Genomic DNA, 27,643 nt, shown 5'->3' on the forward strand with positions numbered 1-27,643 from the left:
TTTTAAGTTACTAATAAACATACTTTTATTTCTATAAAGACATTTCTTAAAATTCAATCTTGCACAATTGGTCAGACTCAAAATGGCTATAACATTTGCATCATTAAATTATGAATATATAAATGATTTTTCTTTTCCTTCTGGACTTCTACAAGGTAAGATCAGTGCTGAAATTTCCCCAACCCTGCACCTACTATCAGCAGTCCAAGTGAGGTGGAGTTTTAGTCAAGTTCTTAAATATAAAACTGGTGAAAAGCGAGTGTGTCCATGAAAGGCCGAACCAGGTTGTCAGTGGAGAAGTAGAACACCAGGCCAAAGGTGATGGAGATGGGGAGTGCTGGCAAGGCTTTCTTAAACACAGCCAGCAACAGGAGCGTGAGGCACAATCCCTGTTGAAAAAAAAAGGAGGATGTGACTTTGCTGTTATCAGTGTACCTAAACAGGAGAAATGTGGGACTGCCAATGCTGCAGGCATATACTCCCAAGAGGTGACATCGTATAAGCAAGCCTACGTTCCTCTTCCACATATTGGTCATCCCACATATCCATCTTTGCATTACACCACCAACCAAAGTCTGACCAGGTTTCTTAGCTAATTGTTGACTACTGTACTTTCAAAGCTTTTCTCACCATGTCCAATATGGTGCAGCACATTTCTTCATTGTTTTAAGGAAAGATGTTAAAAACAACTTAAGAGACCCATGATTTTACACTTTTAGTTTCTGTTTGCAACTGCCTCCCCTGGGAGATTTTAGTTCCTGTAGTGTTGACACAATCCCTTATGAAACATCAGAATCAGTATTTTTCTAAACTTACAATCAGAATGGCAATGAAGCAGGCCAAGGTTGTGTTCCAGTCTCCACTGGCACCTGCAGCAGCCTTGCCCACCAGGACACTGTAAAAGATGAAGTCCCCCAAGCCAAGTTTCACGCCCTCTGTGAATAGAGTCACAAGGATACCATCATTAAAAGATTAGAGAGTGAACAAGAACACTTGAATAGGTTAGAAAAGAAAAGGGCTAGAGGGATGGCCTGATTGAAGACACAAACATTATGAAGAGATTTGATTTGGTAAATATTCTACTTCTGGGAGAATACTAAACTGGGGACTATCAATAGAAGATATTCACTCAAATTCTTTTTAAAAGCACGTTTGCCTAAAGGACAATAAGAATGTGAAACAGGCTTCATCATGAGGGAAATAAATGCATTTAAAGGGAAGTTGAGTAAACATGAGGGAGAAAGGAAGTGAAGGATCCACTGATAAAATGGATGGGAGGAGCTCATGTTGAACATAAACATAGAATAGACCAACTGGATCAATAGATCTTCTGTGTTGTTTAATCTAGCTATAGCCTAGCTCACTATATCATGAACTGAAACTTCTTTGGAGTATTTTTCTAATTTTTAAGAGGGTGAAAATGCTATTTAATGGCAGATGGTGATGAGGGGAATTATAAAAGGTTTACTGCATAATAAGACACTGCGAAAAGAACAATCCATCTGACCGAATCGCACCAGCACTTGATCATAACCCTGCAGGTTAAAATACTTGAGCTGCATATCCAGACGCCCCCTGCTAAAGGAGCTGAGGGGTTCTGCATCTTTTGGGCAATGATTTCCACACTCCAACTACCCTTAGGAGCATACTGTTCTGAGAATTATATGAATACGGGTTGCATAACCGCAGCACCATTGTGAAGTGATTTTAATGAGCCCAATACTACAATTACAGTGTAAGTTATTTTTGAATTTGGAGTCAGGGTCCAAGTCTAGCTGAGGAAAACAATGCTTGGAGTCAATTCTGGCTTTAACATCTGGCTGAGGGAGGAATGTTGGCTACGACATTAGGAAAACTGTCCTGTTTTCTAATAATGTCAGTGGAAGGCAGGAACAACATTTTAGTTCAATCTCAATTTAAGTTCTCCCTTGGAAGAATTAGAGGAAAGTGTGACCTCACTGAACCAGGTGGAGGCTGTGCTGGACAAAACATTGCATTTTTGTAGCATGTTTAATATATGAAAATTTCCCTAAAGTGCTTCACAGAAGTGTAATCTGGCAGTAAACAGCAAAAAGGTGGTGATATTCAGAGTGACCAACAGCTGTTCAAACAGATGGATTTTGTGGAAGTCTTAAAGGAGGTGGAGAGAGTTTAGGGAAGAAATTCCACAAGGTGCTGCCTAATACTTGCATGAAGTTTAGGTTGCGTGCGTGTGCACGTGGATGAGGAGATTTAATAAATGAGCAGGATACGGTCACATACTTTCTTCCTCGAGTTCCTCTCCCCCGGCAGCTGATTGGAACACCCCTTGGACTTGAGTGGGAGGCAAATCAGCAACATTCTCCAATCCCTCAGCAGGGTGGTGATTTGCCTCAATCTCCACATCAGGATAATTATCTAGGCAGAAACACAACAAGATATCAGCACCTGGCCTGAATGAAAGAATGCTCACTAAATACTCCAACTGAAATAAACAATTCCACACGTGCAGTTGATTATGGTCTTAGACTGGTGGGCGGCACGGTGGCACAGTGGTTAGCACTGCTGCCTCACAGCGCCAGAGACCCGGGTTCAATTCCCGCCTCAGGCGACTGACTGTGTGGAGTTTGCACATTCTCCCAGTGTCTGCGTGGGTTTCCTCCGGGTGCTCCGGTTTCCTCCCACAGTCACAAAGATGCGCAGGTCAGGTGAATTGGCCATACTAAATTGCCCGTAGTGTTAGGTAAGGGGTAAATGTAGGGGTATGGGTGGGTTGCGCTTCGGCGGGTCGGTGTGGACTTGTTGGGCCGAAGGGCCTGTTTCCACACTGTAAGTAATCTGATTTGGCTCTAAAACCTGACTGCCCCGACCGACCCATTGTCTCCGCCTGCTCCTGCCCCACCGAACTCATCTCTGCATACCTTGACACGGTCCTGTCCCCCTTAGTCCAAGAACTCCCCACCTACGTTCGGGACACCACCCATGCCCTCCACCTCCATGATTTTTGCTTCCCCGGTCCCCAACGCCTTATCTTCACCATGGACATCCAGTCCCTGTACACCTCCATCCCCCATCACGAAGGACTCAAAGCCCTCCGCTTCTTCCTTTCCCGCCGTACCAACCAGTACCCTTCCATTGACACCCTCCTTCGACTGACTGAACTGGTCCTCACCCTGAACAACTTCTCTTTCCAATCCTCCCACTTCCTCCAAATGAAAGGAGTAGCCATGGGCACCCGCATGGGCCCCAGCTATGCCTGCCTCTTCGTAGGATATGTGGAACAGTCCCTCTTCCACAACTACACTGGCCCCACCCCCCACCTTTTCCTCCGCTACATCGATGACTGTATCGGCGCCGCCTCGTGCTCCCATGAGGAGGTTGAACAGTACATCCACTTCACCAATACCTTCCACCCCGACCTCAAATTCACCTGGACAGTCTCAGATTCCTCCCTCCCCTTCCTCGACCTTTCTATTTCTATCTCAGGCGACCGAATCAACACGGACATCTACTACAAACCGACTGACTCCCACAGCTACCTGGACTACACCTCCTCCCACCCTGCCCCCTGTAAAAACGCCATCCCATTCTCCCAATTCCTCCATCTCCGCCGCATCTGCTCCCAGGAGGACCAGTTCCAAAAACGTACAACCCAGATGGCCTCCTTCTTCAAGGACCGCAATTTCCCCCCCGACGTGGTCGACGATGCCCTCCACCGCATCTCTTCCACTTCCCACTCCTCCGCCCTTGAGCCCCGCCCCTCCAACCGCCACCAGGACAGAACCCCACTGGTCCTCACCTACCACCCCCACCAATCTCCATGTACAGCGCATCATCCGCCATCATTTCTGCCACCTCCAAACGGACCCCACCACCAAGGATATATTTCCCTTCCCTCCCCTATCAGCATTCCGTAAAGACCACGCCCTCCGTGACTCCCTCGTCAGATCCACACCCCCCACCAACCCAACCTCCACTCCCGGCACCTTCCCCTGCAACCGCAGGAGGTGCAAGACTTGCTCCCACACCTCCCCCCTCACCTCCCTCCAAGGCCCCAAAGGAAACTTCCATATCCGCCACAAATTCACCTGCACCTCCACACACACCATCTATTGCATCCTCTGCACCCGATGTGGCCTCCTCTATATTGGGGAGACAGGCCGCCTACTTGCAGAGCGTTTCAGATAATACCTCTGGGACACCCGGACCAACCAACCCAACCACCCTGTGGCTCAACACTTCAACTCCCCCTCCCACACCACCAAGGATATGCAGGTCTTTGGACTCCTCCATCGCCAGACCACAACAACACGACGGTTGGAGGAAGAGCGCCTCATCTTCCGCCTAGGAACCCTCCAACCACAAGGGATGAACTCGGATTTCACCAGTTTCCTCATTTCCCCTCCCCCCACCTTGTCTCAGTCAAATCCATCGAACTCAGCACCACCTTCCTAACCTGCAATCTTCTTCCTGACCTCTCCGCCCCCACCCCAGTCTGACCTATCACCCTCACCTTGACCTCTTTCCACCTATCGCATTTCCGACGCCCCTCCACCAAGTCCCTCCTCCCTACCTTTTATCTTAGCCTGCTGGACACACTTTCCTCATTCCTGAAGGGCTTATGCCCGAAACGTCGATTCTCCTGTTCCCTGGATGCTGCCTGACCTGCTACGCTTTTCCAGCAACACATTTTCAGCTCTGATCTCCAGCATCTGCAGACCTCACTTTCTCCTCTAACCATCTCGCCCACACCCACATACTCCTGCCAATGGTCATCCCAGAGGAAGGTGGAAGGGTTCTTTAATGATCTGATTGGACCATTTTCAACCCTCAGTCAAACAGTCTTTCTTCCCTTTTCCAATGGCGTTACAAGCAAAAACACCACCTATTTAAAAGAACCCCTGATTTTCCTCTTGGAATTTTTTTTTTTTGCTGAGGGTAATGTACCAGAGGTTAATCCTCAGGCCTGGAGGACTGGAACACCTAATTCACTGTTGCTATGGGCTGACAATTTTGAGAGAGCATTGCTGGGTGAGACCTTATGAGACCATTTTAATGAGTTCAAACCATGCAGCATGAAACCCATCACAGGTAGCAAATCTACTCCTCACCTGTTCCCAAAGCTTCCTTTCCTTCAGATTTCTACTGTAGCCTTTTCAAAAGACAACTTATAGGACACATTTTACTGAAAATAACCTGGAACTCTGAAAATTATTCAATGAATCTCCATGCACCATTCATCTTCCCCTTCACAGGCTTTTCTTTTCTGTATTTTCATCCTCAGAATGTGAAGCTCTTATCACACAGTGGGTTGTGCACTCACTGAAGAACAGCTGGGCAAGTTAAAACCTTGTACTAAATGCTTCGTTGAATTGGCAGCAAGGAGGAACTCTACTTTTGGGGAGAAGATGGTAGTATAGTGGTAATGTCACTGGACTAGTAATCCAGAGTACCAGGCATGTGGGTTCAAATCCCACCAGGACTGATGATGAAATCTTTTAAGAAGAATTCAGAATTAGAAGTTAGTTTCATAATGATATGTAATCACTGTCAGTTGTCAGTAAAAGAATCATTTGGTTTCACTAATGCCCTGTAGAGAAACAAATCTGATCTGACCCACATATGACTCCAGACCCCAGACAATGTGGCTGACTCCTAACTACCCTCTAGGCAATTAGGAACAGACAATAAATTCACATCCTATGAGTGAAATGCTGGCCTGGTAACACCCACATCCCATGAGTGACCTTGTAAAAACTTATAAGCAGATTGTTTCTCATGGTTTTACCACGGCAGACAGTAAATTACTGACCTCAAACACAGAACCAGGCTGTTCAGCCCCTCAAGTCTGTCCTACTGGGTGTTCCCGACACCAGGGTGCACCACCCACTCTCATCTGTCATATCTGAATGGCCTTCTTTGGGAACAGAGGGCAAAGCAATTTCATTGCTATGGCAATGTCTTGAACCCCCCCCCCATCCCCTCCTCACTGATAGCAAATACTGGGAAGTTTGGTGCTATAGTGCTCCCCCTGAAGCTTACCCACACACAGAGACATGTTGTAATATTATCCCTCATCTCTAAGATAGCAAATGGTGTCCTAATTTTCATTATCATAACAGCATAATGTTAAAGATGAATAGTACAAGATAGTTATAGATGAAGGAGGCCATTCAGCCACTCCTGTGACCCAACCATTCCACCTGCTGCTTCTCTTTTCATTAAGCACCCAAGTATTTGCCAAATTATACCAGTTCTCAGAGTCATGAAGTATAGAAACAGGCCCTTCAGCCAACCAGGTCCATGCTGACCAACAGACTACAAACTACACTAATGCCATTTACCTACATTTACTCCATAGCTTACTATGCCCTGGTATTTTAAGTACTCATCAAGATGCTGCTTAAATGTTGCAAAAGTACCTGCCTCCACCACCGTCTCAGGCAGCATTTTCCACATTTTCCACACCACCTGGGTGAAAAGCTTTTTCCTCAGATTCCCTCTAAACAACTTACTCCGTATGTTAAATGTATGCCATTCTGGCCTTAGACACATCTGCCATGGGGGAAAGATTTGCACAGTCTACTCTGTCTATGCCTCTTATAATTTTGTAAACTTTTGGAGGACTGTTGCACAGTGGGGGGTGTGTGTGTCTGTCTGTGTAACAATTCAGAATTTTTGTTCATGCTGCGCCTTTCACTAGATTGGACCTATTGCCTATTCACTCTCCATATATCATTTGACGTAATATTCAGTCTTTAATCTTTCCACCCACTGAACTATGTGCACAAACTTCCTGTAAGTGGCCTCCAGGAAGCTGGGCTTGCTTCCACGAAAATAAAATGAAAAGGTAAAAATACAACAGGATCCAATATTAGAAAATGAACTTCCCCTCTGACAGCCAGATTTTATTGTGACTGCTAGGCAATGTTTAGCCCTCAGATGGTTATTTACCAGAGTCCCTTTGAACTGCCTCAGCTAATTTGTCAGACCTGCCTACTATCTTGCCTTCTGCAGATAAGAACTGCTTTTCAGATGACAGACAGTAGAAATTTCAGCACTTGATTCTCAAGATGTAGGCATTACTAGCAAGGCTGACATTCCCAGTGCTTACTTGACAAGTTGGATTTTCTTTAGTCCATGTTTTACAGGCATTTTCATGGTGCTCTTACACTGGGAGTTTCAGGACATTAGTCAAGTGGAGATGAAAGAATGGCCACTATTTATCTAAGTTAGAAAGAAGAAGGAAATTCAGTTGCAAGACTGTGAAGAAAGAGTGGGAAAGTGAGACTCAACACAGGTTGTTGGAAGAGATGAAAGTTGTGCCACAACTGGAGAGAGATGTTGGTTAGGTCTACACGTAATTCAGTTCTGGGCACTGTACCTCAGATGAACGTACCAACCTTGAAGAAAGTGCAGTGCTAAGTGAATAGAACAATATCAGAAACAAAACGGTTACCTCATAACAAATGGTTGGAAAAGCTAGTTTTATATTTTTCTGAAAGGTAGGAGATTCAGGGGTGACCTTAACAAGATGTTTTAAAATGACTAAAGATAGGGTAGATACCAAAAAACTGTTTCCCCTGGGGAGGAAGGGGTCAGACCGTTCAGGGGTGAGGTCAGGAAGAACTTCTTCATACAGGGAAATAGTAGAAATCTGGAATGCTCACAACTAAAATCTGATGAAGCTGGAGTCTTCTGAAAAATGTTGAGGTGGAGACTGATACATTGGGTGAGAGTATTAATAGCCAAGGAACAAATGTGAATAAATGAAGTGAAATTTCAGATCAGCCATGGTTTAACTGAATTGCCTCCTCCTACTCCGGCAACGTGTAAGCATTTTCAATCAGACAGCTACAAGCATTCAAGATGGATTACTACCATCGACTCCAGAAAATCAGAAATACTTCAAAAAAAAATCAGCACAAGACAAATGTGGGTTGGATGGTCTCCCTCTATGCTGCTAAGATCCTACAATAACACATGATTAGCACACAGTGATTGACAAATTGAGTTTGGGAGCTACATTCCACAAACAAACTACCCGGATGGGTTCTAAGATTTTAAAGTGATTTATGGAAGTTACTTTAGCACGAGTCTCACACTAACCTGCATTACAGGTGTAGTTCAGAGGCTCCTCAGTGTCCACACTTCGCTTCGCCATCGTTACCAACCAAACCATTGTGGCTGCAGAGAAAAGGAACTGGTTAGGACACAGTCATAAAAGCAAAATATTGATGGAGTTGCAACTGAAAGGAGGTGTGGAACTCAGTTCTAGAGGCTGTAAAGTGCTTAAGTAGAAAATGAGGTGTTATTCCTCCAGCCTGCGTTGTGTATCATTGAAACACTCTAGCAGGCCCAGCATAGAAATGTCAGCATTGGAAATACTGAATTCCACAACTTCAACCAATTACCTCTGTCCTCCATTTTTCTTATACCCCAGCCTTCCCTGGCCATGTCTTGTTGACTTTGCTCTCAGCAGAGCAAACCTATTTTCTCTTTTATATGCTTTCATTCTACTTTCTATATCTCCTTTACCACTATTCTCACTTCCTATGTCTTTTGTTCTGGGGACCCTTACAATCTGTCACATTTGCTTCTCCACCTCTGCTGTTAACAACATAAAACCACCATTTCAGTTCTTTTTAGTTCCAAAGAAGAGTTATATCAGACTTGAAACATTAACTTGGTTTCTCTCACCATAGATGCAGCCAGACCAGAGTTTCTCCAGTACTTCCAATTTTTTTATTTTCTAGTTAGTGTCCACTTGTTAGGCTCAAGACAAGTTTGACTAGTGTTCTTCTTCCTGTCATATTCCAGACACAAAAGAGTGTGAGCTAGTCTTTCCCAAACTAAATAAAGTAAAGTTGCCACGGTCCTACCAGACTGTAGGGCTGCTTTGTCATTAGAGACAGATGTCTGTTGGTGGTTTAGCCCGAGGGTCACCATGTCTCAGGCCGGGGTGAGATTGACAAAGTACAGCCTTCAAGGTAACCTCAACCAATATAGGAATTGAAACTGTGCTGTTGGCGTGACACTGAATTGCTAACCAGCCATTTAGCCAACTGAGCTAACTGACCCACCCGCAAACGGATTATCTTGAGAATCACAGACATGTTATACCTCAACATGAGCCTGAATTACAGAACCAGCCTTTGAAATATAATCAAACGTTAAGCCAACTCACCAAACCAAACATAGAAACTGATGTACTGAAACTTCAAATATGCAATTTACTACATTTCTATGCACCATTCATTGAGAATGTTGGGGTATAAATTGGTAACAAACTCCCTCGATAATACAACATCCGAACCTCTTCCCACTGGCACTGCACAGTTACATTTCCAAATGCCTTCTATAATACACTGAACCTCACCATCCCAAATCAGTTCCTATTAGACTAAATCCTAGCGTTCCAATTTAATCCCTATGATGCTGAGTTCTATCAGCTTTTGTGGTGTTCTCATACTTCAAGGTGTTTCCTTCCTTTACAATCAGTGATATTTGGATTTTAAAAATTCCTAAATGTGTAGGTGCGGTTTAATGTATATTTACAGGAATATATTAAGGCAGGAAATATTGGTTCATTCCTCTCCTGTGCTGTTTCCACGAGCATACGCAGGGGACCTTTAGGGCACAACACTGCTATTAGATCTGTAGAAAAAAAAAGACATAATGAAGTATCAAGACAATCACATTGAACTCAATGAAAACCACTATGTGCAATAGTTATAAAAATATCATATTGGTCACGTGATAGCCCGGAGTTAATTTAACGATGATACTAGCTCCTATACTGCTTTCATTTCTATCTGCTGAACACTGAGTTACCATTACAGAAAGATTTCAATCTCAATGGAGCTGGATGCTGAGTGTTCAAAGCTAAAGAAGTATTCTGAAGTGTCATCACCATCGTAATTTAAGAAAGGCAGCAATTTAACTGCACCTAGCAAGCTCCCACAAACTGCAGGGTTTTTTTTTTTAAAAGGCATTAGTGGAGGAATAAATACTTACAGGGACACTGGAGAAAATTCTCCTGCTCTTCTCTGAAATAATGCCATGGGGTCTTTTACAACTGCCTGACCTTGCTTCGATGTTTCAGCTGAAAGGCAGCACCTCTTGACAGTGCAACACTCCTTCAGCATTATACCACGAGTGTATGGATAGTGTGCTAAGTTCCGGAGAGGCACTCAGAAAGGTAGGCTCAGAGAAGACAGGACTACCCACTGAGCCACGCTGATCGCAGTTACGTTAGCACAGCCATGATAACATCCTGTTCTCCATTATTTTTAGGCACATATTGCACCTTACTACACAAGCTGTTGTCATTTATTTTTAGTAAAATAACCCACTGAGACTATCCTGTACTCAATCAATGTGATAAATTGAATATTAAATGCTTTCTGTTTATGAATCCTGATGAGAGTTTTGCACATACCATAAATAGATATTGCGCCAAGAATGACCCAAGCTGACCATTCAGGGAGGTATTTAATGAAGACCAAGGCCATCAGTGCACTGATCATGATGAGGTAAGCCTGCTGGAGCTGCAGAGGTCCCTTCCAGTGGATGCAAACCATTCCTACTGCTCCAAAGTTCCAAATGATTAGGATCAGGGTGGGATAATCCATGGCCACATTGTATGTCTTAAAGACTTCACTAGAAGTGAGACAAACTGAGCTGTAAGTGCAGCAAGTGACAAAAGCTTGAGGAAGATGGGAGGGAAAATACAAATACATACCCTAGGTAAATGTACGTGAAGAGGAATAGCAACAGGAGAGAGGATAGAATCAGCCATCCATGGATAAACTGGAAAACATGAAAGCTCTGGTTAGGTGACCATTTTCAGTTGTTTATTCCATCTGCTGCTGAATCCAAAGAGCAGTGAGAAAAAACCTCACATTCTTCAGTGCTAGCTCGATATCAAACTCTAACTGAAGTTCTGTGGCAGGTTCACAGAGTAATAATAAATTAGACAGAAAGTGCATTTTTGCAGCACCTTTCACAGTCCCCAATAAAGAGCTGTTAAAGTGCATCTACTGTCATCATGCAAGGTATGCAGTGGCCAATTTACACACAGCAATGGGGTAGTGACCCAGTACTTTCTTTTAAAGTTAACTGAATGTTAAATATTGACGTGGATACAAGGGAAAACACACTGCCCATTCTCTGGAATGAGATGGATCAGATATAGAGAAAATATAATGCAAGTTCTTACTTCTTCTTTGCTATTGCGGTGTTGTCTTGATCTGTTATTAGTCTTTAATGCAGTGGGTACTGATGTCATGCTAGTGAACAGCGAGTTGAATGCAGTTTTGTTTTCAACACAACTATAGAAAGGACTTGTTGTTTGGAGTCTCACATGATTGAAATACAAGATTGATCCCACTGCTACGTGGAGTCAACAATAAGAAATAAAACCTCCCTTGGTGTATTCGTCTCATGGTAAAGAAGACTCCAGTTGCTGGGTAACCTTCAGAGAGTAAGTGACACAAGGCAGGTCTTTTCTGCAGTAGCACCATTAAACAACCATCTTTCTAGTGGATATGACTCAGCCACATCTGCTATCAATAGCTTTGCAAAGAGGTAATGACTCAAGCTGAAGGCGGTTCCTCCATTGCATCCTAATGATGCCAATTTAATATCACCCATTGGTCACATTATTGGGTACGGGACCGATATCAAATACCAACAATAGTTTGCAACATTTCATAGAGTTTTGTGCTAACTCCTTTATAATCTCAAACATACGTTCCTGAACAGTCCACAGCCTATAATATCGCACAATTTAAATATAGTCCAGCGTATAATATCACAGTGATTAAACACAGAACATGAATTATACAATGCCACTCACAACAATGTAGTGCCTTGATGTGCTATACAACAAGTTAAGTACTTTTGAAGTGAAGTCACTGGTGTCACATAGGAACAGTATAACTCCTGCTGCTAAGTAGAAAGGCATCAGGGATGGCTGCGCATATCCACTTGGCTCACATTATGAATGTTGGCAACACCTATCTTTCCAAATACTAAAATTGCTCTGAAACATTGCTGTTAAAGTCCCCAGGAGAATTATTGTTTGTGCAGCTTGGGGACAGTTTTGTAAAGGTTCAACCACTGTTAACTGGAGATAGCAAGTTTAGAATCAAAGCTAATCTGTGCAAAGGCTGATATTCAGAAATATGAAACATTTAAACTGTATTAATAAAGCCTCCTTATGAAGGGTCACAGCTGTCCCCAAAGTCAAAAAAGCTTTATGGAGGGAATTATTACATAGCCTGCTGGCTCAGCTAGCAGTGAAAGGATCATGTCTTCAGTTCTGCATTTGACGATTTTTATTAATTTTTTTTAAAAAAATCAATAAAAAACACACAGCTACAAAAGAAATAGATATTCAAGCATTTCCGATAAACGTAAACTCCTATTTTCAGCAATGCATAGGTAGATTTCCTCAGCCAGTTATGGGAACTCTCAGTTGTTTATAACAAACTGACGTCAAAAATTCTAAGTGAATCGATATTGAAAGAAACTATTGAAAATAAACTACAATCATTCATAATGCCATTACAAGAAACTGCCTGTTAAACTGTTCGCTTGCTACAAGTTGCACTTTTCTGTGAACTGATTTTATTATTGAGAAGACAGTTATGAAAGACCAGCTTGCAAAACAAAATGCATAACTGACTGTCAGAAAGCACAAATGCACAAAAATCACCAATCACTTTTAACAGTCACAGATTCTGATACACTGTGGCTGACACTGCATCTGCAGTGGCACGAATTACACTGCCATATAGGAAGCACAGCAATAAATTACAAATAGCACACTCCTAAATACAGCAATGGGCTAATGATCAGGTAATTAATTGTCAGGACACAAAAGAGAACGCCCCTGTTCTTCAGCAAAATAGCACCATGGGAATTTTTTACATTCAGGCAAGAGCAGACAGAGCCCTGATGTAATGTCTCATGGCACCTCCAACAGCACAAACATTGTCTCAGTACTAGATTGGAAGCATCACAGTAAGTGTTCAAGGGTAAAATATTGCTAATACTGGAAATCTGAAATAATAAAATGCTCAAAGTAAGCAGGAGCTCAGGAAATACTTATGGAGAAATAGTTAATGTTTACTGATGAAGAAATCAACCAGAAAGGCCAAGTCTATTTCTCTCCACCAATGCTGCCTGACCTGCTATATGTTTCAGGCATTTTCTGTTCAAGTCAGATTTGAGCACTGTCATTATGACAGGTAAGAATGCTACTTACTGAGCCATAGCCAATGATAGTTTACTAATGGCCGACAGGATCACAGTGTTCAAGCTCCTCTCAGTTAGTGATAGTCCCCGAGGAGTGCAGGCTAATTGGTCAGTCTGTAGTTTTATAGTCCTATCTCTGATTCCAGTTCAGTGAACAAGAATCCATCCCAGGCATGTGGGGCAACTACATTTACCCAAAAGGAGGTGCTTTGCTCCTCTCCAGCATTTTCAAAATTCTATAATATGCCCCCATAGTTCCTGATCAAAGGGAGGAATGTTCTTAGATCTTAGTGATCAAGTGGAGACAGGAGACAGGAGTTTAAGACTGATGGAATAAATGGTTTTAAGCCCCAAATACGATTAAGTGGCAATAATAGTATCGTTAGAGTAGGAGTTCCAGGATTTTGACCCAGTGACAGTGAAGGAGAGCTGACATATTTCCAAACTGTGTGGCTTGGAAGTGAACTTGCAGATGCTGGAGCTACCATTTATCTGCTGTCCCTGTCCTTCTCAGAGGTAAAGATTGTGGGCTTGGACTGTGCTTTTGAAAAATCCTTGGTGAGTTTTTGCAGTGCATCTTGTAGATTGATGTACAGTTCCAGCAGTGTGTACAATGATGGAAGGAGTAAATGTTTAAGGTGGTGGCTGGGATGCCAATTTATTAGGCCACTAAGGTACAAGATTATTTCCTTTTAGAGTCATAGTCATAGAGATGTACAGCACAGAAACAGACCCTTTGGTCCAACCCGTCCATGCCGACCAGATATCCCAACCCAATCTAGTCCCACCTGCCAGCACCCGGCCCATATTCCTCAAAACTCTTCCTATTCATGTACCCATCCAAATACCTCTTAAATGCTGCAATTGTACCTGCCTCCACCACTTCCTCTGGCAGCTCATTCCATACAGGTACCACTCTCTGCATGAAAAAGCTGCCCCGTAGGTCTCTTTTATATCTTTCCCCTCTCACCCTAAACCTATGCCCTCTAGTTCTGGACTCCCCGACCTCAAGGAAAAGACTTTGCCTATTTACCCTATCCATGCCCCTCATAATTTTGTAAACCTCTATAAGGTCACCCCACAGCCTCCGACGCTCCAGGGAAAACAGCCCCAGACTGTTCAGCCTCACCCTATAGCTCAAATCCTCCAACCCTGGCAATATCCTTGTAAATCTTTTCTGAACCCTTTCAAGTTTCACAACATCTTTCCGATAGGAAGGAGACCAGAATTGCACGCAATATTCCAACAGTGGCCTAACCAATGTCCTGTACAGCTGCAACATGACCTCCCAACTCTTGTACTCAATACTCTGACCAATAAAGGAAGGCATACCAAATGCCGCCTTCACTATCCTATCTACCTGCGACTCCACTTTCAAGGAGCTATGAACCTGCACTCCTTGGTCTCTTTGTTCAGCAACACTCCCTAGGACCTTACCATTAAGTGTGTAAGTCCTGCTAAGATTTGCTTTCCCAAAATGCAGCACCTTGCATTTATCTGAATTAAACTCCATCTGCCATTTCTCAGCCCATTGGCCCATCTGGTCAAGATCCTGTTGTGAGCTGAGGTAACCCTCTTCGCTGTCCACTACACCTCCAATTTTGGTGTCATCTGCAAACTTACTAACTGTATCTCTTGTGCTCGCATCCAAATCATTTCCTCTTGAAGAATGTATAATTATATAATAAACACAAATTTAAAAATCCCTACCTTATAACATCGATACTTGTAAAGAAAAACAAGAATTATAGTCATTACGACAATAACACTGATCATTATTAATGTGTTCAGGATGGAGTTAAGGATACGTTGTCCAACAGAGTCCGTATCCTCGGTAAATGGGGTGTAGATTCTGTGGAGGAAAAAGTGGGAACAGAAGTTAATAGAATTTAATTCATTCCCAACAATTCAGTTGTTGTTCAGGTCTTCCTAGATAGCTGTAGTAAGAACAACGTACACTTTAACATACTTTAACTATAAATGCCGGAGGAAACATCACAGAAGCGCTTCACAGGAGGCTCCCAAGCACTGAGGATGTCACCTAGACAGGGAATGAGACGTCTGCAACACAAATTCCCAGCTCGGCGAACAAAACCACAACAACGAGCACCCGAGCTACAAATCTTCTCCCAAACTTTGAACTTTAACATACTACATCTCAATACACTTCCCAGGAGCATTGCAATTAAAATTTGACATTGTAACAAATTCAGTGATGTTCAGAGGGAAGGCCAAGAGTTTAGTCAAAAGGACAGGTTTTCAGAAGCATCTTAAAAAGATGTGCAGAGATCTGGAGACAGAAAAGCAAAGCTTAGGCTCTCATCAGTCATAATAGAATGATTAACACAGTCGCAGACTTACAGATCATATTAAAGGGGCTATAAAGAATTTATGTTGTTGTGATGAAAATCTAAACTAGCAAAATTTGTTATATCTACTAATGTACAGCAGCTTCATCATTTAACTATTGAGTAAGATTTCCTGTGCCTGCCATGTTACAAAAGGATTAATGCGTGTAATAATTGAAAATATTCTGTCCTGACGGTACACTTGGGAATTCTTTTGTATTGGAGCACAACATATAGAAGAATTAAAAACCCTGAAACAAGGGCTATCCTTTCAGTGTCTTAACATTTTGTGGACTTAACACCGACAAAGAACATCTTTTGGGCTTTACTAGACTGCATGAAGTTAGAACTGGAGCTGTTGCTGAAACTAACAGGGCCTTAGAGAGCCCCTTCACACACTCAGAAAAATTACTTTTGAAATTGCAACAGCAGGTGCCCTGAGCTCGGTTTCTCCGAGATTCCAAATGAGAACCTGTCCTGGGGTCACTCAGGCAGCTGAAACTCTTCTGCTTTCTGCAACTAGCAAGTTACAGCCAGCATCATGAACTGAAGCTGGAGCAAGTGGTCTCGATTCATGGCCAGAAACTAATTTCTGTTCGCCCCTTTCCATCTGCTCTCAGAAGGGACACCTGAAGACATTGCTAGAATAACAGATTTCCAAATCCACAACAGTTATCCTGGCTTGTTCTGGCTTTGGTCTGCAAAAACACCTGCAGCCTGGGTAACATTTGAATGAGTCTCTCCCGCAGATGCAGCGTGTATGATCAGGAGGGGGAACTGGGAATAAATAAAACATCTTTGAATCATTATAGGAAAGGAAAATCCACTTTTCTTCCCAAACAAATTCTTAAGGGTTACATTAGCTTGCTCTAGTATAGTTTAAAAATAAAGCATACATTCAGCGTAGTTAGTCCTACAATTAAAACATTGTGCTCAGTTCTGGTTTCCACAGTATAAAAAAGTCATACAGGCACAGGAAAAAGTGCAAGCAAAACTCCAAGTCCAATACCAGAACTATATGTGTGAGGAAAGACTGACCAGGCCAAGGCTCGTTTCTCTCCGTTTTAGAGAAGACTGAAGAATGACCTGATAGGAGTCCTTAAGGTCAGACAGGGCTTTGATATAATAGATGTAAAGAACATGCTTCAACTTTCGGGAATTCAGTAAAAGCTTCTTTACCCAAAGAATGATGAGAATGTGGAACTCAGTACCGACAGGCGTAGTTGAAGTGAAGCGTATAGATGCATTTAACAGAAAGCTTGAGGCGAAAGAAATGGAAGACAATATATTAGTAGAGTTCAATGAAAATAGTGGGAGGAGATCTGTATGGAGCATTAACACCAGCTTGGAGCTGTTTGGCTGAATGGTGTCTGAGCTGTCTAAATACGGGAGACATGAGCAAGGTTTGCAAGAGAGATCATCAAATCTCCAAATCAGAAGGCAGTAATTTGCAGGACACTTACAGTTGCCCATCCTTCTGTGTGTAGAAGCTGACGGATTTAATTGTCACCACCACGACTGCCATACAGAGCGTAACAGGAACAAACAGCATGATGACGTGCTTCGCCCCATACTTTAGAATTAGTTCCTCTTCCTCTTCCTCCTCGCCCTCTCCATCTGTATCTCTGTTTGCAGGCCCACTCTCGGTGCCATTGCTCCTCTCTGCAGGATTTGCTGGTTGACTGGCTGCCAATCGGCGCTGTGCAGGCAAAACAACACAAGGTACCATTATGTTAAACATAAAGAACCCTGCAGACAGCACACTGCTGGAGTAGCATGCACAGATATGGTCATTGTTACAAAAACCTTAAAGAAGTAATGACGGAGCAAAAATACTTACAAGAATGATGCTACACTAAGATTAAGTATGTGGATGTACCTACTAGAAAAGGTGCAAAACTTGACCTACTCTTGGGAAATAATGCAGGGCAGGTGACCGAGGTGTCAGTGGGGGAGCACTTTGGGGTCAGCGACCATAATTCTATTAGATTTAAAATAATGATGGAAAAGGATAGACCAGATCTAAAAGTTGAAGTTCTAAATTGGAGAAAGGTCAATTTTGATGGCATTAGGCAAGAACTTTCAAAAGCTGATTGGAGGCAGATGTTCGCAGGTAAAGGGATGGCTGGAAAATGGGAAGCCTTCAGAAATGAGATAACAAGAATCCAGAGAAAGTATATTCCTGTCAGGGTGAAAGGGGAGGCTGGTAGGTATAGGGAATGCTGGATAACTAAAGAAATTGAGGGTTTGGTTAAGAAAAAGAAGGAAGCATATGTCAGGTATAGACAGGATAGATCAAGTGAATCCTTAGAAGAGTATAAAGGAAGTAGGAGTATACTTACGAGGGAACTCAGGAGGGCAAAATGGGGACATGAGATAGCTTTGGCAAATAGAATTAAGGAGAATCCAAGGGGTTTTTTATAAATATATTAAGGACAAAAGGGTAACTAGGGAGAGAATAGGGCCCTTCAAAGATCAGCAAGGCAGCCTTTGTATAGAGCTGCAGAAAATGGGGGAGATACTAAATGAATATTTTGCATCAGTATTTACTGTGGAAAAGGATATGGAAGATATAGACGGTAGGGAAATAGATGATGACATCTTGCAAAATGTCCAGATTACAGAGGAGGAAGTGCTGGATGTCTTGAAACGGTCAAAGGTGGATAAATCCCCAGGACCTGATCAGGTGTACCCGAGAACTCTGTGGGAAGCTAGAGAAGTGATTGCTGGGCCTCTTGCAGAGATATTTGTATCATCGATAGTCACAGGTGAGGTGCCGGAAGACTGGAGGTTGGCAAACGTGGTGCCACTGTTTAAGAAGGGTGGTAAAGACAAGCCAGGGAACTATAGACCGGTGAGCCTGACCTCAGTGGTGGGCAAGTTGTTGGAGGGAATCCTGAGGGACAGGATGTACATATATTTGGAAAGGCAGGGACTGATTAGGGATAGTCAACATGGCTTTGTACGTGGGAAATCTTGTCTCACAAACTTGATTGAGTTTTTTGAAGAAGTAACAAGGAGGATTGATGAGGGCAGAGCAGCAGATGTGATCTATATGGACTTCAGTAAGGCGTTCGACAAGGTTCCCCATGGGAGACTGATTAGCAAGGTTAGATCTCACGGAATATAGGGAGAACTAGCCATTTGGATTCAGAACTGGCTCAAAGGTAGAAGACAGAGGGTGGTGGTGGAAGGTTATTTTTCAGACTGGAGGCCTGTGACCAGTGAAGTACTACAAGGATCGGTGCTGGGTCCACTATATTTTGTCATTTACATAAATGATTTGGATGCGAGCATAAGAGGTACAGTTAGTAAGTTTGCGGATGACACCAAAGTTGGAGGTATAGCGGACAGTGAAAAGGGTTACCTCAGCTCACAACAGGATCTGGACCAAATGGGCCAATGGGCTGAGAAGTGGCAGGTGGAGTTTAATTCAGATAAATGAGAGGTGCTGCATTTTGGGAAAGCAAATCTTAGCAGGACTTATACACTTAATGGTAAGGTCCTAGGGAGTGTTACTGAACAAAGAGACCTTGGAGTGCAGGTTCATAGCTCCTTGAAAGTGGAGTCGCAGATAGATAGGATAGTGAAGGCGGCGTTTGGTATGCTTTCCTTTATTGGTCAGAGTATTGAGTACAGGAGTTGGGAGGTCATGTTGCAGCTGTACAGGACATTGGTTAGGCCACTGTTGGAATATTGCGTGCAATTCTGGTCTCCTTCCTATCGGAAAGATGTTGTGAAACTTGAAAGCGTTCAGAAAAGATTTACAAGGATGTTGCCAGGGTTGGAGGATTTGAGCTACAGGGAGAGGCTGAACAGGCTGGGGCTGTTTTCCCTGGAGCATCAGAGGCTGAGGGGTGACCTTACAGAGGTTTACAAAATTATGAGGGGCATGGATAGGATAAATAGACAAAGTCTTTTCCCTGGGGTCAGGGAGTCCAGAACTAGAGGGCATAGGTTTAGGGTGAGAGGGGAAAGATATAAAAGAGACTTAAGGGGCAACTTTTTCACGCAGAGGGTGGTACGTGTATGGAATGAGCTGCCAGGGGATGTGGTGGAGGCTAGTACAATTGCAACATTTAAGAGGCATTTGGATGGGTATATGAATAGGAAGGGTTTGGAGGGATATGGGCCGGGTGCTGGTAGGAGGGACTAGATTGGGTTGGGATATCTGGTCGGCATGGACAGGTTGGGCCGAAGGGTCTGTTTCCATGCTGTACATCTCTATGACTCTATCTACCAGGGAAAAAAAATGAACAGACTAAGGCCCTTTCCTCTAGTACACAGGTATTTCTAGTGTGATTTTAAAGAAATCTTCATATGAAGGGATTTGACAGGATAGACACAGAGATGTTTCCATTTGTGATGGAAGTAAAACAAGGGTCCATAAATGTGAGATAGTCATGAATAAACCTAATAAAGAATTCAGGACAATCTTTTTTATTCAAGAATGAAACAATGTGGAACTTACTGCTACAGGGAATGATTGCGGCAAATAACAAGGATGTGTTTAAGGAGAAGCTCGACATACAGATGAGATAAGGAGGATTAGAAGGATATGCTGATAGGATATCCTAAGAGGTGGGAGAAGCCTTGCATAGAGTGTAACAATATCATGGCCATGTGGGCTGAATGGTCTGTGTCTGTGCTGTAAGTTCAGCGTAACTATGAGTTCAGAGGGTGAAGGGCAAAGTTGGCAGGAATAGGAAACCCTGGATGACAAGAGACATTGAGGCTTTGACCAGAATAAAGAAGGAGGCATGGGTCAGGTACAGGCAGCTGGGATCAAGGGAATCCCTGGAGGTATAAACGGAATACAGGAGTTTACTGAAGAAGGAAATCAGGAGGCATGAGATAGCCTTGACTGAGAAGATTAGGGTGAATCCAAAGAGGCTGTTTAAGTATATTAAAAAGGAAAAAGAATAATTAGAGAGAGAATAGGGTCCCTCAAGGACCACAGTGGACATGTATGTGTAGTACCACAGGAGATGGGTGAAGTCCTCAATGAATATATCTCCTCTGTGTTGACCATGGAGAAAGACATGAAGACTTAGCAACTTGGGAAAGTTCATGGTGATATCTTGGGGACATCCATATCACAGTAAAGGAGGTGTTAGATGTATTAGAATATATGAAGGTGGCTAAATCTCCTGGTCCCGACCAGATATAGCCAAGAACACTGCAAGAGGCTAGAGAAGAAATTGCAGGGGCCCTGGTTGATATTTTTGTATCATTGTTAGCTACGGGTGAGGTCCTTGAAGACTGGAGAGTAGCAAATGTTGTGCCATTATTCAAAAAAAGGGCTGCAAAGAAAAGCCTGGGACCTATAGACCAGTAAGCTTAACATCTGTGGTTGGTAAGTTACTTAAGAAGATTCTGAGGGATAACATATATGTGCATTTGGAAAGACAGGGTTTGATTAGGAGTAGTCAGCATGACTTTGTGACTGGAAGATCGAGCCTCACAAATTTGTTAGACTTATTTAATGAAGTGACCAGGGAGGTTAATGAGGGAAGGGTGGTAGATGTAGTCGATATGGATTTCAGTAAGGCCTTTGATAAGGTTCCACATAGTAGGCTGATCTAGAAGGTTAGATCACATGGAATCCAGGGCAAGCTGGCAAATTGATTACAAAATTGGTTTGATGGTAGGAAGCAGACGGTAATAGTGGAAGGATGCTTACTGGAGGCCTGTAATTAGTGGAGTGCCTCAGGGGTCAGTGCTAAATCCATTACTGTTTGTTATTTATCTCAATGATTTGGATGAGAATGTACAAGACATGATTAGTAAGTTTGCAGATGACACTAAAGTAGACGGTATCATGGACAGTGAGGAAGATTATCAGAAATTGCAGCATGATCTTGGTCAGCTGGGGAAGTGGATCGAGAAATGGCAAATGAAGTTTAATATAGATAAGTGTGTGAGGTCTTGCATTTTGAAAAATCACATCAAGGTGGGGGGGGGGGGGGGCATGGTGAATGGTCAGGCCTTAAGGGTAATAGTGGAACAGAGGGATCTTGGAGTTCAGGTTCACAGCTCTCTGTCACAGGTAGACAGGGCAGTGAAGGTGGCTTTTGGCTCACTGGCCTTCCTCAGTCAGGGCACTGAGTATAGAAGTTGGGAAGTTATGTTGCAGATATTGGTGAGGCCGCACTTGGAGTACTGTGTTCAGTTTTGGTCACCTTGCGATTTTCCTCTCATTCCTGATGAAGGACTTTTGCCCAAAACATCGATTTTCCTGCTCCTCAGATGCTGCCTGACCTGCTATGCTTTTCCAGCACCACTCTAATCTAGACTCTGATCTCCTACATTATTAAACTGGAAAGAGTGCAGAAGAAATTTACAAAGAGGTTGCCAGAATACAATGGTCTGAGTTATAGGGAGAAGTTGGACAAGCTAAGACTTTTTCCTTTAGAGCATAGGAAAATGAGGGGGAATCTTACAGGGGCGCATAAGATCATGAGAGGCATGGATAGGGTGAATATACTCAGTCCTTTTCCCAGGGTTGGGGAATCGACAACCAGAGGGCATCAATTGAAGGTTAGAGGGGAAAGAATAAAAGGGAATCTGAGGGGCAACCTTTTTACACAGAGGGTGGTATGCATATGGAATGAGCTGCCAGTGGAAGTGGTTGAGGCAGGTATGTTAACAACATTTGAAAGGCATTTGGACAAATATGTGGTTAGAAAAGGATTAGAAGGATATGTCTCAAGTGCAGGGAAACAGGGTTAGTGTGGATGGACATTTTGGTCGGCACAAACCAGTTTGGGCCAAAGGGCCTGTCTCCATGCTGAAGAACACTATTACTCTTTGCAATGGACTTATTTCTGCCATATATTTAATTCTATGAAATGTGTGTATGTTTATAGAATACTATGTAATTCAACTTCAGATTTTAAATTGCACAAAGACTGTCAATAGCCCAGCACTGGATGGCTCACACTGATCTGTTGGTGTGCTTACTCGGTTAGTCCGGACATTGGCAGCACCAGACATCCCATCCCTCTCCTGATAGGAAGGCATTGCAGAGGAGCTGGCTGACATCAGAGCCGTCCTCTCAGTGTACAGTTCCTCTTCGCTATCTGATGAAATCATGAACGATCTTTCTGCAAGCACAAGTGGATAATCTCACATACAATAGCCAGGTAACTCTGGAAAACATAAAGACAATGTCAGTGAACAGATGAAGAACACTGCAGTTAAATATTACCTCCAGCAAATTGATGTTGTTCAGTGTACTGTAACTCCCTTCAATTATGGTATTCAGCCAACTCATCATATTGCAAGACCTGACCTGTTTTAATAATCTAACAGTGAGGGTCAGATTTATTAATGTAACTATGGAGAACTGGCATTGTTAACTTGGCCAAAGGGAGCCAGTACTGGTAATGTAACTACAAGGTGACAGCTTTGCTAATGTAACCAGGAGGAGCCAGTGTCTGGAGGGACTGATGTCAGTAATGGAAGCGTAAGAAGTCTCGCACTACTTGGAACTGGTGTCCCGAACATAAGTGCAATGCAAAGAAAATGGAAAAAGGTAATCTTTTTAATAGGGTAGATGATCAATTTAAAGTTGGATTTGCTCCTTGTTTTGTAGGCCAGACATACCTGGACAATTTTTAAAAATATTCTAGGTAACGTCAGTGTTGTAGCTGTACTGAGACAGGTTGGCAAGGGGAACAAGTAGTCCTGGAGCACAAATTTTCAGTACTGCTGCCAGTTTGTTCTTAGGGTCCATAGCCTTCACAGAATCCAGTACTTTCAGCCATTTCTTGATATCATGTGAACCAAACATTGCACTGGGCATTTATCCAATTCACTCGAAGTCAATGATGCAGTCACTGACTGGCTTTGACAAAGGGTCAGTTAGACTTGAAACGTCAGCTCTTTTCTCTCCTTACAGATGCTGCTGAGAGTTTCCAGCATTTTCTCTTTTGGATGCAATCACTGACCACTGACTTGCATTCCAATCTGTATACACACCATACTCTGTATAAAGTGGTTAAATCTTTTGGTTCCCACTCCCCTGAGTTTCAAGCTATTCCCTTTTATTGCTGAATCATTGCATCTCACAGCACAAAGGAGGTCACATCTGGTCCATCATACCCATGTTAGCGCTTTAACAGAGCAACACAAGCAGTCTCAACCCTGTACTCTGTCCCCATATTCCTGTACTTTTGTTTTTCTTGTCTCATATTTATGAGTAAACTTCAAAAGATAATTGGATAAGTCTGCATCCATTCACCTTTCAGGAAGCACATTCCAGATCACTACAATTTTTATGTTAAAAAAGAACACATTTTCCACAATTCTTTTGACAGTGCCCTCAAGTTTGTGCCCTCTGTTTACTGACATTCTTGCCAGTAGAAATATTTCCTCCTCAATTACTGTATCAAAATCCTTTAATGATTTTTAACATCAGTAATGAAGCTCCTTTTAATTTTCTTTGCTCTAAAGAGATGTGTCTTCACACATCCAATTCAGTGATTGTTAACACATTAACATTTATTGTGTCAATGGCCATTACAGCAAGATGGCACCACAGCTTTGCTCTCCTCCAGTTTAAAAATAGAGCACAAGCATTGAAGCACAGACTGATTCATGGTGACAGGGAACTTGGAGCTGCAGAATCCTGACATCTATAGGAATATTACCTGTCATTGGTAATATTCTCAGAAGTTTCATTGCATGACTTGGGAACCCTCACCCCTGAGTGTCCAACATGATCATACTCATAGCACCTCACCTTTTCCCCATTGCCAACTGGAAATCAAAGAGACTTAACACCACCCAACTGAGTGACATTTGACATAATCAGTCAAACTGCTTTTTGCACTGCTTGTAAAAATATGGGAAACTGGGGAAATAAAAGGATAAAACAAAGTTTTTTTTAAAATCCCCCTTATGATTTATCTCCTAGGTGTCTGTTTGCTTGCAGGTAGAAATCAAAAGTTTAACCTTTTCTTCCTGGACACTCCAGGGTGATTCTGGGGCAGGGTTGGCAATCAAATATAAGGACTCGAAATGGGTTTAGAAAAGATTTACAAGGATGTTGCTGTGTTTGGAGGATTTGAGCTATAGGAGGAGGCTGGGGCTGGTTTCCCTGAAGCATTGGAGGCTGAGGGGAATATAATCATGAAGGGCATGGATAGGGTAAAGAGACAAGTCATTTCCCTGGGGTGGGGGAGACCAGAACTAGAGGACAGAAGTTTAGGGTGAGAGGGGAAAGATTTAAAGGGGACCTAAGGGGCAACGTTTTCCACACAGAAGGTGGTGCACGTATGGAATGAGTTGCCAGAGGAAGTGGTGCAGGCTGATACAATTACAGCATTTAAAAGGCATCTGGGTGGGTATATGAATAGGAAGAGTTGAGAGAGATATGGGCCAAGTGCTGGCAGGTGGGACTAGATTAGGTTAGAATATCTAGTCGGCATGGCAGAGTTGAAACGAAGGGTTCGCTTCCGTGCTGTACATCTCTATGATTCTATTACTCTAACTAATCGGTTGCAGTATTCGCACCTCCTCATTAAGGTTTAATTCCCCTCACTCCCCAATTCTCTGTTTTGCAGAGAAGTTTATTTTCAGAACGATCGTTAAAGCCCTTATTATTGCTGGTCGAGCACTTATTATTTGTGGTTACCGATGCTGAGATTAACGATTTGTGCCGTATGAAAGCAGCAAAACACCACAGTAGTGTACAATGGGAATTACAGGCTGTAATTGTCATGAATATAGAAGACAAGGCCTCCTTGTCTCTGGCCCAGTACCATAGGCTTCTAGTTTCTTAGCTCTGTTCCTAAACCCACGTAGGAAAAGAGGAACCGAGTAGAAACCTGAATAAAATGAAAGCAGCGAACACACGAACTAAAGTGTCGACCAAAACCAAAAAAGTCCCACCCTCCCCTCTGTAACTTGCCTGGTCAACTGGGAGCCGAAGATTTGTGATTCAGAAAAGATCTGAGCAGGTAACCATCCCACCGTAAGGTAGACAAGAAGGCAGAATATCAGCTGATCCGATCAAAACAAGGACAGAACAACTCCTTCCCACAAACCCTACATCTCATGAGATTTGAACGTTATTTGGGCTGAGAGTGGGACTGCCCCCATCACATGGCTGTATATAGCAACTGAGCAGTAACTCTGCTCTGCAGTTTAGGTTGCAGTGCACTGTTCTGAGTCTTTAACAATCTTCGACTTTATAAAAAAAAGTAAAAATAAAGAAAATCAGCTGAGTGCAGAAAGTCTTGCCAACAGAAAGGATATAGTATGCTGCCGAATATCACACTAAGTTTATTTTGTAACACAAATTTTGATGATAGTTCAGCAGCTTTGGTTTCCCCCTTTTAAAAATGTTTACCTTTTTCACCTTCTGTAGAATAATCCCATTCAAACGTATGTCAGGTTCTTTTTCAAAAATTAGAACAGGGAAACCGGTTTTCCTGTTCAGCCCGTTGATGCTGGTGTTTGTGCCTCGCATTGCAGTGACATATAACTCGCCCTGTCCTACTTCATCATCTGTCGAGTCTTTTCATTGCACAATTTGACTGCAAGGTTCCAAGAACAGCTTGCATTTATATAGCGCCTTTAACACATTAACACATAAAAAAAACTCTTCGAAATACTAGCAAACAAAGTCAAACTACATAATATCAATAAAGACCGAAGGTATTGGATACTGTGAAGGCTATGGACCCTAAGAACAATCCGGCAGCAGCACTGAACAGTTGTGCTGCAGAACTTGCTGTTCCCGGCAAGTTGTTCCAGTATGGCAAGTTGTTCCAGTATGGCAATAACAGTGGCATTTGCCTGGCAACGTTGAAAAAATTACTCAGGTATGCCTGACCTACAGAAAAGGACAAATCCAACCCAGCCAATTACTGCTCTATTTGTCTACTCTGAATAATAGGAAAAATGATGGATTGTGTCATGACAGTAACATCCAGTGGAAATTACATAATGGTCACCTGATATTCAGTCTGGGTTTGGCCAGGTTTTTCAACTCGTTGGTCCAAACATTGGCAAAAGAGTTGAAGTTGGGGAGTGAGATAAGAAATACTGTTCTTGGGCTTCATGGAATCCCGGCAAAACCAACATAAATGTGAATTGGGGCAAAATCCTTAACCGGTTGGAGTCAAAACCCAGCACAAAGGAAGATGATTGTGAGAAGTCAATAATCTCAGTCCCACAAATCACTTCAGAGTTCCTCAGGGTAAATATTTTCTAGTCGACCTGCTCAGAGATGTTGTTACACACCACTGGAGCAGATGGGACATGCACCCAGACCTCCCGGGATAGGGGAGAGATAGGTACACAACCACTGCACCTCAAAAGTCTTAGCTAGTTCCTTAGGGTAATTATTTGATCCATGTCTTCAAACTGCTTTTTGTTGCATCTGATACTCCTAACCAGTGTATTAGATATTTTCTATTCAAGTTGTTCAAGGATGTGATTTAACCACTTGTGGAGCAAATAGGTTTTGAACCTGGCTCAGAATTGGGGCACAACTACAGTTCCACAAGAGCCACAGCTGTTCCCTAAGGTGTATTTATCTAATTAACCAGTTCAGAGATGTTATGACACAGTTTTGGAGCAATTGGGACTTGAACCCAAGTCTGCTGGCTCTAAGAGAGGAGCACTACCATTGTGCTATAAGAGCTCTTTGTGTTCCTCAGGGTAGTGTTCGATTCCAAATCATTTTTAGCTGTTTCATTAGAGCCTCCCTCTATCCTAAGGGTCAGAAGTGGGAATGTCCACCAATGATGCCACAATGTTTAGCACTATCCATATTTAAGGAATCAGTATCCAAATGCAGCATCATCTGAACAACATTCAGGCATGGGCTGTGAAGGAGCATGTAATACTCATGCCACATAAGTGCCAAGGAATGACAACTCCCAACAAAAGAGAATTGGACCATCTTCCCTTAACATTAAATGGAACTATTATTGCTGAAACACCCACTATAAACATCCTGGGGTTACCATTGATCAGGATCTGAACTGGACGAGCCATTTAAATACTGTAGGATCTGTAAGCTTTGCACATTCAGGAAG

The 27,643-nt window shown here is 42.8% G+C and overlaps 1 protein-coding gene across 3 annotated transcripts; it reads right to left on the reverse strand.

Annotated features, from left to right (window-relative positions):
* On the reverse strand, positions 1-25,622 carry psen2 (presenilin 2). Of its 3 annotated transcripts, none has more exons than XM_043680746.2 (11): positions 25,507-25,622; positions 22,554-22,741; positions 17,054-17,289; positions 14,953-15,094; positions 10,724-10,791; positions 10,421-10,641; positions 9,538-9,636; positions 8,089-8,166; positions 2,263-2,397; positions 817-935; positions 1-389 (listed from the first exon to the last, which is right to left on the reverse strand). In XM_043680746.2, the coding sequence occupies exons 2-11, from the start codon at positions 22,683-22,685 to the stop codon at positions 234-236; spliced, it is 1,386 nt and encodes a 461-aa protein (XP_043536681.1). In that variant the 5' UTR covers positions 22,686-22,741; positions 25,507-25,622; the 3' UTR covers positions 1-233. The 3 variants fall into 3 exon arrangements, 2 of the variants coding, with proteins under 2 accessions (XP_043536681.1, XP_043536685.1); XM_043680750.2 differs by having other exon boundaries at positions 22,554-22,696; positions 25,507-25,616; XR_006309862.2 differs by lacking the exon at positions 1-389 and having other exon boundaries at positions 2,191-2,397.
* Positions 25,623-27,643: the final 2,021 nt, after the last annotated feature.

This window comes from Chiloscyllium plagiosum, unplaced genomic scaffold, assembly GCF_037043375.1.
Source record: "Chiloscyllium plagiosum isolate Xiang-an unplaced genomic scaffold, Cpla_swu_hap1 HiC_scaffold_3, whole genome shotgun sequence".
Lineage (NCBI taxonomy): Eukaryota > Metazoa > Chordata > Chondrichthyes > Orectolobiformes > Hemiscylliidae > Chiloscyllium > Chiloscyllium plagiosum.